General features: G+C 40.9%; 1 protein-coding gene across 7 annotated transcripts in view; it reads left to right on the top strand.

Annotated features, from left to right (window-relative positions):
• ubr2 (ubiquitin protein ligase E3 component n-recognin 2) overlaps nucleotides 1-12,620 on the top strand; it is a 256,169-nt gene that overhangs the window by 21,282 nt on the left and 222,267 nt on the right. For all 7 annotated transcript variants that reach the window (XM_034185748.1, XM_034185745.1, XM_034185746.1 and 4 more), the window contains exon 3: nucleotides 3,662-3,740. In XM_034185748.1, the coding sequence (XP_034041639.1) occupies nucleotides 3,662-3,740 (79 nt within the window). The remainder of the gene's footprint in view (nucleotides 1-3,661; nucleotides 3,741-12,620) is intronic.

Genomic DNA, 12,620 nt, shown 5'->3' with positions numbered 1-12,620 from the left:
GTGAAGATCTTCTAAATTAGTGAGACGCCATTTGCTCTCCAACTTACGGGTTATCTGCTTTAAGCTGCGAGTTTGAGTTATACCACGGAGTCAGGCACTTCTGATTTAAAGCTCTCTTTTTCAGAGGAGCTACAGCATCCAAAGTTGTCTTCAATGAGGATGTAAAACTATTGACAAGATACTCTATCTCACTTACAGAGTTTAGGTAGCTACTCTGCACTGTGTTGGTATATGGCATTAGAGAACATAAAGAAGGAATCATATCCTTAAACCTAGTTACAGCGCTTTCTGAAAGACTTCTAGTGTAATGAAACCTATTCCCCACTGCTGGGTAGTCCATCAGAGTAAATGTAAATGTTATTAAGAAATTATCAGACAGAAGGGAGTTTTCAGGGAATATTGTTAAGTCTTCAATTTCCATACCATAAGTCAGAACAAGATCTAAGATATGATTAAAGTGGTGGGTGGACTCATTTACTTTTTGAGCAAAGCCAATTGAGTTTAATAATAGATTAAATGCAGTGTTGAGGCTGTCATTCTCAGCATCTGTGTGGATGTTAAAATCGCCCACTATAATTATCTTATCTGAGCTAAGCACTAAGTCAGACAAAAGGTCTGAAAATTCACAGAGAAACTCACAGTAACGACCAGGTGGACGATAGATAATAACAAATAAAACTGTTTTTTGGGACTTCCAATTTGGATGGACAAGTCTAAGAGTCAAGCTTTCAAATTAATTAAAGCGCTGTCTGAGTTTTTGATTAATTAATAAGCTGGAATGGAAGATTGCTGCTAATCCTCCCCCTTGGCCCGTGCTACGAGCATTCTGGCAGTTAGTGTGACTCGGGGGTGTTGACTCATTTAAACTAACATATTCATCCTGCTGTAACCAGGTTTCTGTAAGGCAGAATAAATCAATATGTTGATCAATTATTATATCATTTACCAACAGGGACTTAGAAGAGAGAGACCTAATGTTTAATAGACCACATTTAACTGTTTTAGTCTGTGGTGCAGTTGAAGGTGCTATATTATTTTTTCTTTTTGAATTTTTATGCTTAAATAGATTTTTGCTGGTTATTGGTGGTCTGGGAGCAGGCACCGTCTCTACGGGGATGGGGTAATGAGGGGATGGCAGGGGGAGAGAAGCTGCAGAGAGGTGTGTAAGACTACAACTCTGCTTCCTGGTCCCAACCCTGGATAGTCACGGTTTGGAGGATTTAAGAAAATTGGCCAGATTTCTAGAAATGAGAGCTGCTCCATCCAAAGTGGGATGGATGCCGTCTCTCCTAACAAGACCAGGTTTTCCCCAGAAGCTTTGCCAATTATCTATGAAGCCCACCTCATTTTTTGGACACCACTCAGCCAGCAATTCAAGGAGAACATGCGGCTAAACATGTCACTCCCGGTCCGATTGGGGAGGGGCCCAGAGAAAACTACAGAGTTCGACATTGTTTTTGCAAAGTTACACACAGATTCAATGTTAATTTTAGAGACCTCCGATTGGCGTAACCGGGTGTCATTACTGCTGACGTGAATTACAATCTTACCAAATTTACGCTTAGCCTTAGCCAGCAGTTTCAAATTTCCTTCAATGTCGCTTGCTCTGGCCCCCGGAAGACAATTGACTATGGTTGCTGGTGTCGCTAACTTCACATTTCTCAAAACAGAGTCGCCAATAACCAGAGTTTGATCCTCGGCGGGTGTGTCGTCGAGTGGGGAAAAACGGTTAGAAATGTGAACGGGTTGGTGGTGTACACGGGGCTTCTGTTTAGGGCTACGCTTCCTCCTCACAGTCACCCAGTCGGGCTGCTTTCCCGGCTGCTCGGGATCTGCCAGAGGGAAACTAACGGCGGCTAAGCTACCTTGGTCCGCACCGACTACAGGGGCCTGGCTAGCTGTAGAATTTTCCACGGTGCGGAGCCGAATCTCCAATTCGCCCAGCCTGGCCTCCAAAGGTACCAATAAGCTACACTTATTACAAGTACCATTACTGCTAAAGGAGGCCGAGGAATAACTAAACATTTCACACCCAGAGCAGAAAAGTGCGGGAGAGACAGGAGAAGCCGCCATGCTAAACCGGCTAAGAGCTAGTAGCTGCGCTAAGCTAGCGGATTCCTACAAACACACAAAGTGAATAATGTGTAAATAATTTAGAGGTGATTCAGCAGAGGGAGTGCTTTAGTTAAGGCACGTGAAGATTACACTGTGAAACAAATCGTTATCTAGGTAACTACATCAGTCTAACTGCGCAGATTAAACAGCTAACAAATACAGCAAAACACCGCTGTGCTCCGGAATAGGAAGTGATACAATACCACAGTGAGAGCCAACCACCAGTAGAGGCAACATAACCTCTAACCTTAGTGACATGAAATTTGGGGTTTCACAGGAGTCCGTTTTAGGCCCCCTGCTTTTCTCCCTTTATATAGCACCCCTTGGGCACATATTGCGGTGTTTTGGGATTACCTTTCACTGCTGTGCTGATGATACTCAGTTATACATGCCGATAACTGCTGGTAATCTTGTTCACATAAAATCCTTACAAGATTGCCTTGCAGCAGTGAGAAGTTGGATGTCTAGAAACTTCCTACTTACTATTATCATCATTGTTGATTTTATGAGTATATTTTGTATTCTCAGTTATACAGCTTCATGAATAAGTCTTTAGAGAGGAGGATTTTTCTTAAAAAGGAGACCTGAAAGTTCACCTACAATTTGCCAGAAGGCACATCTAAGATGCAAGCCTAGACTTGATGTTTTCGTGAAAGAATAAAATACTCTTATATAATTTTCAATTTTAGTGGAGCTTTGTTGACATGGGAAACATGTTTACATTGTCAAAGCAAGTGGTACAGAGTAAAAATTAGAAGTTAAAATTAAGTCCCGTCTCTCTCGCACTCACTGGCTCTCCTGCTAAGAGCAAATTTGGAACTTTTTGGAAACATGAAGCCTTTCAACTGTAAAATTAACTGTGAATTTCTAAATGTATCATCAGCTACACTCACGCGAGGAACTCTGGTGTAATACTGAAGAATTTTGATGGAGTTTTTTTTCCTACTCAGCAGATAGAAACTCTGTCTAGCTGTTCTCTGAGCAGCTGTTATTTCGGCTTGGGACACTGAAGAGGCTGATTTTTCAGCAACAATTGTTAATTTTCCGGAAAATCTGTGCTCAGCGGCACAGACAACTTGAACCTGAAAGCTGGGCGGAAATTTGGCTAGAACACTGCTCCTCATTTGTGGAAGAGAACTCTCTCAAACAGCTTGGCTTCAGATCAGAAACCTCCCCCTCACCTCCTCACGCTCAGCAGCAAACAGCAGGGACCCAGCAGCAGTTGAGAGGTTTCACAGACGAGACTTCTCTCCAATATGAGAAAATGCCGCAGGTTGTATCGGTATTTCCTGATACTTGAATTACTTTGGTAGTGAAAGCTGATACCGGTTCGGATCAGTCCCATCCTTAACTGCAACACAAGACCACACACTTACCATATTAAAGATAGGACGAGACACAAACAAATCTGTCGGTGAGCTTCTCAAGGTGACTGATTTTTACTGTAGAGCTGTTTAAACCATCTCACGCATCACAGTTCAAATCCAAGTCTTGCCTTTAAATGAATAAATGACTTAAATCTGTTAATTGGTTTGTGTGTGTGTAGGGAGTGTGCAGCAGATCCTACGTGTGTTCTGTGCATGCAGTGTTTCCTGGGCAGCATCCACAAGGAGCACAGATACAGAGTGAGTACCAAAACACACAACTCACAGGCCACAGGGGAAATAAATGTTTTCTTTCATTCCTCCAGACCGCTAGACGGTGGTGCTTAACATCTGGATTATTCCAATGCACGCATGCTCAGAGGAGAGGTCGAGTCTTAAGGGCCTTTCACACTGGACGTGTTGCAAGTGTCAGAGGCGTCACAAATTGGTCTAAAAAGCATTATTTTCAGTGAGACGTGTTGGTTTTTAGAGGCGTCAGAAGCGTCACATCAAAAGCTGAGCGAAACTGACGCTTCTGACGGGAGTGCGCATTGCCGCTTGTCAGACGTGACGTGTCGAGAACGTCTCTCCCGCTTTAAACTTGAACATCCCAAAATCGAAGTTTTTTTATTCTTAAACTGGACAAGATTGTTACTAGGGATTATATTCACTAGAAAACAAAGCCAAAATGCCTAAATCTCAACCAGAAAAGAACACTTCATCTGCTAAAGCTAGCTCACACTCAGACCAAGCTAAAGCTAGCAACAACGCCACGCCAGACACAGACTCTGAGGTACTGAGAGCAATAAAAGAGCTGAGAGAGGAACTTTAAGGCAGCACTGCGCTTAACCTGGATAAACTAAGTCAAGAAATACATGAAAAGCTGGACAGATTTGGCAAAGACTTTAACGGTAAGCTGGACAGCGCCATGAGCGAAATCAAAAGCCTGGCGCGCAGAATCACGAACAACGCAAGTGGAGAGCTGGGCTGAAGAAGCCACCAAACTACTGTGCACATGTCTGGAGCAGCAGAGAGAACTTCAGCTTAAAGCTACTGATATTGAATCAAGGTCACGCAGGAATAATGTCCGTATTTTTAACTTGCCAGAGGGCATCGAGAAAAATAAGCCCATCCCGCAGTATATCGAGAGCTGCTGCAAACACCTGCAAATACCTCGTGACCTGAGGATCCAGCGCGCCCACCGCTCCCTGGCGAGCAAACCACCTCCCGGCGCCCCTCCAAGAGCTGTCATTGTCAATTTCCTGGAATATTCAACGAAGGAGCTGGTCTTGAGAGAATCGTGGAAAAAGAATAAAGTTCAGGTGGGCTCTAACTCTATTTACTTCGATCACGACTATCCTCCAGAGATCGTGGCCAAGCGCAAGGAATACAGCATGATCAAGAAAACACTCAAAGAAAAAGGAGTGCGTTTTCAAACCCCGTTCACCAATTTGAGGATACACTGGGAGTCGGGCGCGCGCACTTACAGCAGCGAGCAGCACGTCTACGAGGAGCTGCGGCGCCGTGGTTTGGATGTGGAGGTGCCTGTCCCAGAGGACAACGTGACCAGCGCGGTGAGCCGGCTCCGGGGGCTTCTGGGATGGCAGCAAGTGGACAGCGGCGGATTTGCAGTGACACGAAGAGTTGAGACCAAACTGCGGAGCTTCCAGAGAGAAACAGATGAGTAGGATGATGCAGAGCATCCTCTTGATTAAAGGGCAGCGAATCATTGGCTTTGTTTTCTTCTTTCAGCTAAACCACAAACGTGGGAAGGAAGGCAACCCTTACTACTTATTTTTAGTTGGACATATAGGATAGAAGTGTTTACTCAGACACATCAGCTATCCTTTTTGTGCCTTCTCCATCTGAGAGGCTTTCCCTTGGACCCCCCAACAGGGTCCGAACAGAGGAGGTGACTCTTCTTTTTGGAAGTCAAGTTTTGTTACGCTTTTTCCAGTTCCATATTGTGTTATTGTTCATTTGTTACTTGGGGTCACTGTTTTAAATGTGCATTACAGAGTTTTACAGCTTCTGAATGTTAAATGACATAAAAATAGCATCTCTGAATGTAAACGGTCTAAGTGGTCCAGTAAAACAGAAAAGGATTCTCACAAAAATTAAAAAAGACAATACAGGTTGCTTTCTTACAGGAAACGCACACGTCAGTGACTGAGCATGGAAAATTTAAAGGCTTTGGGTATACCAATGCATTTTATAGTTCTTGTAAAAATACCAGACAAAGGGGGGTGATAACTCTTATCTCTAATTCTGTAAATTTTGAAGCTGACACTAAAGTTGCAGACAAGGAGGGCAGGTATATAATAGTAAAGGGGAGGGTGGATAATGTGGTGGTCACATTTGCTAACGTCTATGTCCCACCTGAAAGTGATAGAACATTTCTCAAATCGCTCTTTGATATAATTATCACCAACAGTGATGGAATACAATTCAAAATTTTTCTTTAGACACAAGTTATAAAAGACAAAAAACATATAGATCCAAAGATCTGAGGGCCTTAATTAAACAATCCGGGCTGTGCGACATCTGGAGAGACCTGAACCCTAAAGACAAGGTTTTTACTCATTACTCCCACACACATAAAGTGCACTCAACACTTGATTTCTTTTTGTTAAATACGAAGTATCTTATAAAACTAACCGGCAGTTTTATAAAAAAAAAACTATATGGATTTGATTGACATGCGATTAATCATGCTTGAACCCTCATGCGCATGCGTGAGTTTTTTCACGCGTGTCGGTGACGTCATTTCCCTGTGGGCAGGCCTTGACTGAGATATGGTCCCGCCCTCTCGGCTGAATTCCTTTGTTTCACACGCTGCTCGAGACGGCGCGCGTTGCTTTATCAAACTTTTTTCTGGACCTGTGAGGAATATCCGAGTGGACACTATTCAAGAAATTCAGCTGGTTTTCGGTGAAAAGTTTAACGGCTGATGAGAGATTATGGGGTGTTTCTGTCGCTGTAAGGACTTCCCACAGAGCAGGACGACGTGCAGTGCTTCCAGGTGCCGTCGTCGGCCTGTTTCAAGCTGAATTCATCCTAATTTAAGGCTCTGTTGACCCAGGACGTCGTGAGAGAACAGAGAAGATTCAGAAGAGGCCGGCATGAGGAGTTTATGCGGACATTCCACTGTTTGACATTTTGTAATGAAAGACGTGCGCGCAAATTCGTCATTTCCGTGACGACTCGGTGAATCTGTGTGCGCCGCGACAGGAAAAACACCTCCGTGTTGAAAACCATTTGTAAAATTCAGGCGGCTTTTGATGGCTTTCAACAAGTGAGTAACTGAGAAATTGTTTAACAGCTTGGGCATGTTCCAACTTGTCCGTTAAGGTTTCCAACGGAGGTGTTTTTCCTGTCGCAACCCCCCGCGGTCGGGTCCGGCCCGACATGCGACTCTGTCCGCACGTTCTTTCATTACAAAATGTCCGTTAACAATGGAATGTCAGAATAAACTCCTCATGCCGACTTCTTCTGAAAGTTCTCTGACGACTTACTGGGTCAACAGAGCCTGAAATGTGGAAGTTTTCAACTTGAAACGGCGAGACGCTGCCACCTCGAAGCGCAGATCGCCGTCAGGCGCCGTGGGCCGTCCTTACGGCGGCGACACTACCAGACCAAAATCTCTCATCAGCCGTTAAAAGCCGTTTTTACCGAAAACCAGCTGAATTTATCGAATGGTGTCCACTCAGTTGTGCCTTACAGTTTTGATCAAACAAAGCAGCAGTCTGAGCCATTCCTAAACAATGAAAAAAAATCGACGAGAGGGTGGGCGACTCCTCACTCAAAGACTGCCCACAGGCGAATGATGTAACCGACAGGCGTCAAAAAACTCTTGCATGCCCACCAGGGTTCAAGCATGTCTGATGTAATCACACGTGATTCAAATCCATATGGTCTTTGAAAAAAATAATAAGGTCGGATACTTTTCTAATAGACCTCGTAATGTTGATAGACACAGAGTGAAGGAGTGCTCAATTGGCACATCTGACATATCAGACCACCACATTATCTATCTGTCACTGCGACTGTAACATACCCAAGGTTACTCTGTGGAGATTAAATATTGGGATACTCGATAAAGAAGCCATAGTAAAAGAAATAAAAAAGGAAATAGCAGAATGTATAAAGGTTAATGACAATGGTCAAGTGAGCCCAACTATGGTGTGGGATACAGTTAAAGCAGTGTTGAGGGGGAAACTCATTTCGAGGACATCCTATTTACAGAAGGTGAGAAGAGAAACATACGACAATTTTGGAAAAAAATTAAGAAATCTTGAACTCGAATTAATACACAATAGTGACAAAAAATTGTTAGATAAAATAAAACACACTAAACACCAAATAAATGATTTAGTCCAGGAAGAATTAGAAAAATGGTTAAGCTTTTGTTAACAAACCTTCTATGAATCAGGCCCCAAGGCAATAAAAATATTAGCGAGACATCTTCTGACACAAGAGCAAAAACATGCAGTCCTCGGAATCAGGGACCCCTCCTCAGGTAAACTGACTCATGACATAAAGCAAATCCATACTATCTTTGAAAAATATTATGAAAAATTGTATTCAAGCCCCTCCCCAGTGATGGATAGTGATATCACTCATTACTTATCCCAACTAGATTTTCCTTCACTAGGAATAACGCAAAATGAAGTCCTAACCGCTCCCATTACTAGAAAAGAATTAGATACTGCAATTGGCCATTTTAAAAACTCTAAAATGCCTGGCAGTGATGGATACCCTAATGAGTTGTATAAATTATTCAAACAAGATCTTGCACCTTTATTGCTAAAATCATTTAATTGGACATTAGACAGAGCTGAAATACCCCCATCCTGGAGAGAGGCAATCATATCTGTCATACCCAAAGAAGGTAAAAACAAAGAATATTGCGAATCCTACCGCCCCATCTCAATTTTGAATGTAGACTACAAACTGTTTACCCATATAATGTCCAAAAGACTAGAGAACTATTTACTGGAGGTTATACACGAAGACCAGACAGGATTCATAAAAGGTCGACAAACACATGATAGCATAAGACGAACACTGCATATTATTGAGGAAGCGAAGAAACAGAAACTGAACATGGCCTTAGTAAGCCTAGACACGGAGAAGGCCTTCGATCGGGTCAGCTGGCCATTTTCATACAAAGTACTGGAACGACTTGCATTTAACAGTAAATTTATTACTTGTATCCAGACGCTTTATAACAATCCAGTAGCTAGAATCAAAATTAATGGCCATCTGATACCTAGTTTTCAGTTGTATAGGGGAAATCAGGGTTGTGGGTTCAGTCCCTCCCTCTTTGCTTTATTAATTGAGCATCTGGCTCAGGCAATATGACAAAATGATGAAATTCAAGGTATCACAATAGCCAACACTAAACATGTAATAGCCCTGTTTGCCGATGATATTATCACTTACCTACAGAATCCTAATGAAACAATTCCAAAACCTATGTCAATTCTAAAAGAGTTTGGGTGTTTGTCAGGTTATCACTTAAATATTACTAAGACCCAAGTTTTGACCATCGACTATCAACCTAGTAATTTAATAAGACAACAATACAAACTAAAATGGGACACAAAACAGTTAAAACATTTAGGTGTGTTCATCACACAGGAATTTGATAATCTCTTTTCCTTAAATTTTAATAAAATAACTGACTCGATACAGAAGGACATTAGTCGATGGTCAGAATAGAGACAGTGAAGTTTAATATTTTACCAAGATTTTTATTTTTTATTTTTTTATGGCACTGTCCATTATAATTCCAGTCTCACATTTTAATACTTGGAACAAACTAATTTCACGTTTTATATGGGCAGGTGCCAGACCAAGGGTTAAATTTAAAACACTCCAAATATGTAAAGAAAGTGGTGGCTTGGCTGTTCCTAAGCTGAAAGAATATTATTTTGTAGCCCAATTAAGAAATATAGCATGTTGGTGTTCTCCTGAATTTGAAACAGGATGGAAACAAATTGAGATAGATTTAGAGCCTATACCACCAATGGCATTATTGGGAGACAGTATGAACAAGCCAAATAGCAAAAACTGTACTGTAAAGAACACTTTATTTATATGGCATACAATAATCAGAAAATATAATTTGTCGAAGACAGTTGGCATTTTGGTCTGACTCTCCTTCTTTTTATGGTTTCAACCAGGCAAGTTGGATTCCACATTCTCAACTTGGAAAGAAAAAGGTTTATCAGCTCTGTGTGCATTTATTGAGGGAAATACTTTTAAATCTTTCGGAAAATTTAAAGTAGAATGTAATTTGGATAATTCAGACATATTCAGATATCTGCAGGTTCGTCATTTTTATAATGGTGAAATTAAATCTGATGACCCCCAGCACAAATAATGCTTTTTTGAAAGTATTCACAGACGCTTATAAACTTTTACCCGGTAAAACAGTATCCAAACTTTATAAAGGGCTGCAAAAACAAAAAGGTAATAACACATTTTACATAAAATCTAAATGGGAAGAAGAACTCCAGCATTGTCCTGTTAGAGGGTGATTGGCTCAAGATGTGTAACACACAACAAACCACAACAAGCTCCAAAAGGTGGAGGGAATTTGGGTGGAAGTGCCTCATGCGTTTCTTCATTACTCCTCAAATTACAGCTAAAGTACAAGGGTTTGATCAGCCGTGTTGGAGACAGTGTGGTCACTCGAATGCCAATCACTCTCACATTTTTTTGGACATGTACAAAATTAAAACTTTTCTGGGACATTGTATTTGAAACAACACAAAGTATTTTCTCATATGCAATTCCCAGGGATCCCCAAATTTATCTCCTGGGCCTTCTAACAGACGAGCTTTTTCAGAAAGAGGACGTACCTTTTTAAAGTTTTGTCAGTTGCATCGAAAAAAGCTATCACAAGGAACTGGATTAAACCCGACCCTCCAAGTCTTAATCACTGGCTGGACATTATAGAAGAAATCTACATTATGGAGAAACTGACCTTTTCTCTTAGAGTTAAAGGACATGTCATTTTAAAATGCTGGAAAAAATGGTTAGAATACACACAGAATGTAAACTAAATGTAAACAGTGACCCACATGTTTTGTTTGTTTTGTTACTGCAAAAACTCCAATAAAAAATAAGTATTAAAAAAAAGTGAAGTCAAAAAACATTTATTCATCCAAAAGATGTGGTTGAAACATAAAAATCAAGGAGGTGACAAGTCCAACAAAAATACAATTTCAACCTCTCAGGTTAAAGGGAATTAGGAAGGTGACAGGAGCATTCAAAAATACAAAACAAAAAGGACCGAAACCTCTTACCCAAATACAACTGGAAGGAACCACTGGCAACACAGGAGAAAGGTAACAAACCACAATGAGCCCACAAAGCAAAGAGGTCAAGGGTGTGGTTTACCCTTATAGACACCCTATACACAAACACATTAACGCACAGGTGTGGTAATCACAGGTAATTGGAAACGTGTGACGTCTGAGTTGGCTGCAACAAGAACCAATAAAAGAACAAATCACAAGAGGGCGGCAGAGAAGAACTAACATAAGCAAAGGTGACTGAAGCATGAACTGCACAAATGACTAGTGAATCTACAACATAAAAACTCATTCTGAATGAAGACCTAAACAGCAAGGTGATCAAACTGAGAGACAAAAGAAATAACCACAAACAACCAGACGCAGACTCAACACAAAAAATTCAAAGACATGATCACAGAAGAGAGTGTGACAAATACTGCAAAACTAGAAAGCAACAGGGTGTTATATCACAAATGAAGGAGACAGACAAAAGAGACATCACATGCAACAGAGTGGGGAGAATTTAAAGGACAACTGACAGAACAGACCTAACCACAACTTGACACACCAGATATGGTTAAGGGTGGAGACAACGTGCACAACACAGCAACACAGCAGGGAGGTGAAAGCCCACAAGGGAGGATACCTGACAGACACTAACAGCAGTGACAAAACATCCAATAAGCAAAAAGGAAGTATATAAATAAAACTCAAATCTAAACAGAACTCACAAAACCCCCAGAACGAACAGGACAGTAACAGGAAGACTAGTGGCAGAAACCACTGATCTATACAAAACAGAAACGTGTCACAGGGCTGCTCATTTATACAGTTTTCTGAAGAAAAATCCTTGCAAATTTTTTTTTTTACCTCAAAATTTCTGATTACTGTAAAAAAAAAAACGTTTAGAACACTTGTAATTAAAATAGCAAATAAATAAATAAAATTCTTTAGAAACCTTTCTTCATCTGTAAATTAAAACCACCTGTTATTTCAGATTAGATAATTTCTTGTTTAACATAAGGAACCTTGGACATTTATTTTTAGACAAATAAAATAGCATAGAAATTGTACTTTTTTCCCCCCCAAGTCTGGTAGATTATTCGTGTCTCATTTCAACCATAGAAAACCAAAACAGAGACTGTAAATACAAATGTTTATTATAAATGCAACAGGAAATAATTTAACAATGACTGCACTGTGATTGTAAAGTAGGATTTCTGTGACATAAACCTCATGATGATTTTTTTTTTTTAATTGAGTCATTTCAGCTTGTAATTACATCAAAATTTGTGATTGCCTTTAATCTTGTGACAGGGGTTGAAATACATTTTTTAACCTATTTGCACTGGTGCTAGTAACAAAAAAATTACTTGCACCAAAAAAGGTTACTTGCACAACTAAAAGTCAGTCTTATATCAACCTTAAAACTCCTCTTCTGATGTGTCAGACTCTTCCACTCTGGGGAGAGTTTGAGGGGAGAGCAGCAGCAGCGGCAGACAGTTTTTTTTTTTCTTTTTTTCACGTGCACGCGCGAACGAATCATCTGTGAAGATTATTTTATTTATTAACTACACATGTATAATAAAACAAATGGTGACTGGTTTATAACACAATGATGACAGATTTTGAGGGTAGACAGAGTGAGGAACCGCCACGTCAGCCAGTTTTTTTTTTTCTTTTCTTTGTTTACATGTGTGCGCGCAAACGGGACAGGAGGTCCTCAAACTGGAGCTCCTGCAGCTCCAGTTATTGGAGCTGGCAAATAATGAAACTTCCCGAATTGGGAACGTCTCATGAGGATGTTGTGAACCCACGGACGGTGCCACTGGCG

Source organism: Thalassophryne amazonica, chromosome 13, assembly GCF_902500255.1.
Source record: "Thalassophryne amazonica chromosome 13, fThaAma1.1, whole genome shotgun sequence".
Lineage (NCBI taxonomy): Eukaryota > Metazoa > Chordata > Actinopteri > Batrachoidiformes > Batrachoididae > Thalassophryne > Thalassophryne amazonica.
Note: the sequence above shows the minus strand (reverse complement) of the source record. Positions and strands in the feature narration are given on the sequence as shown.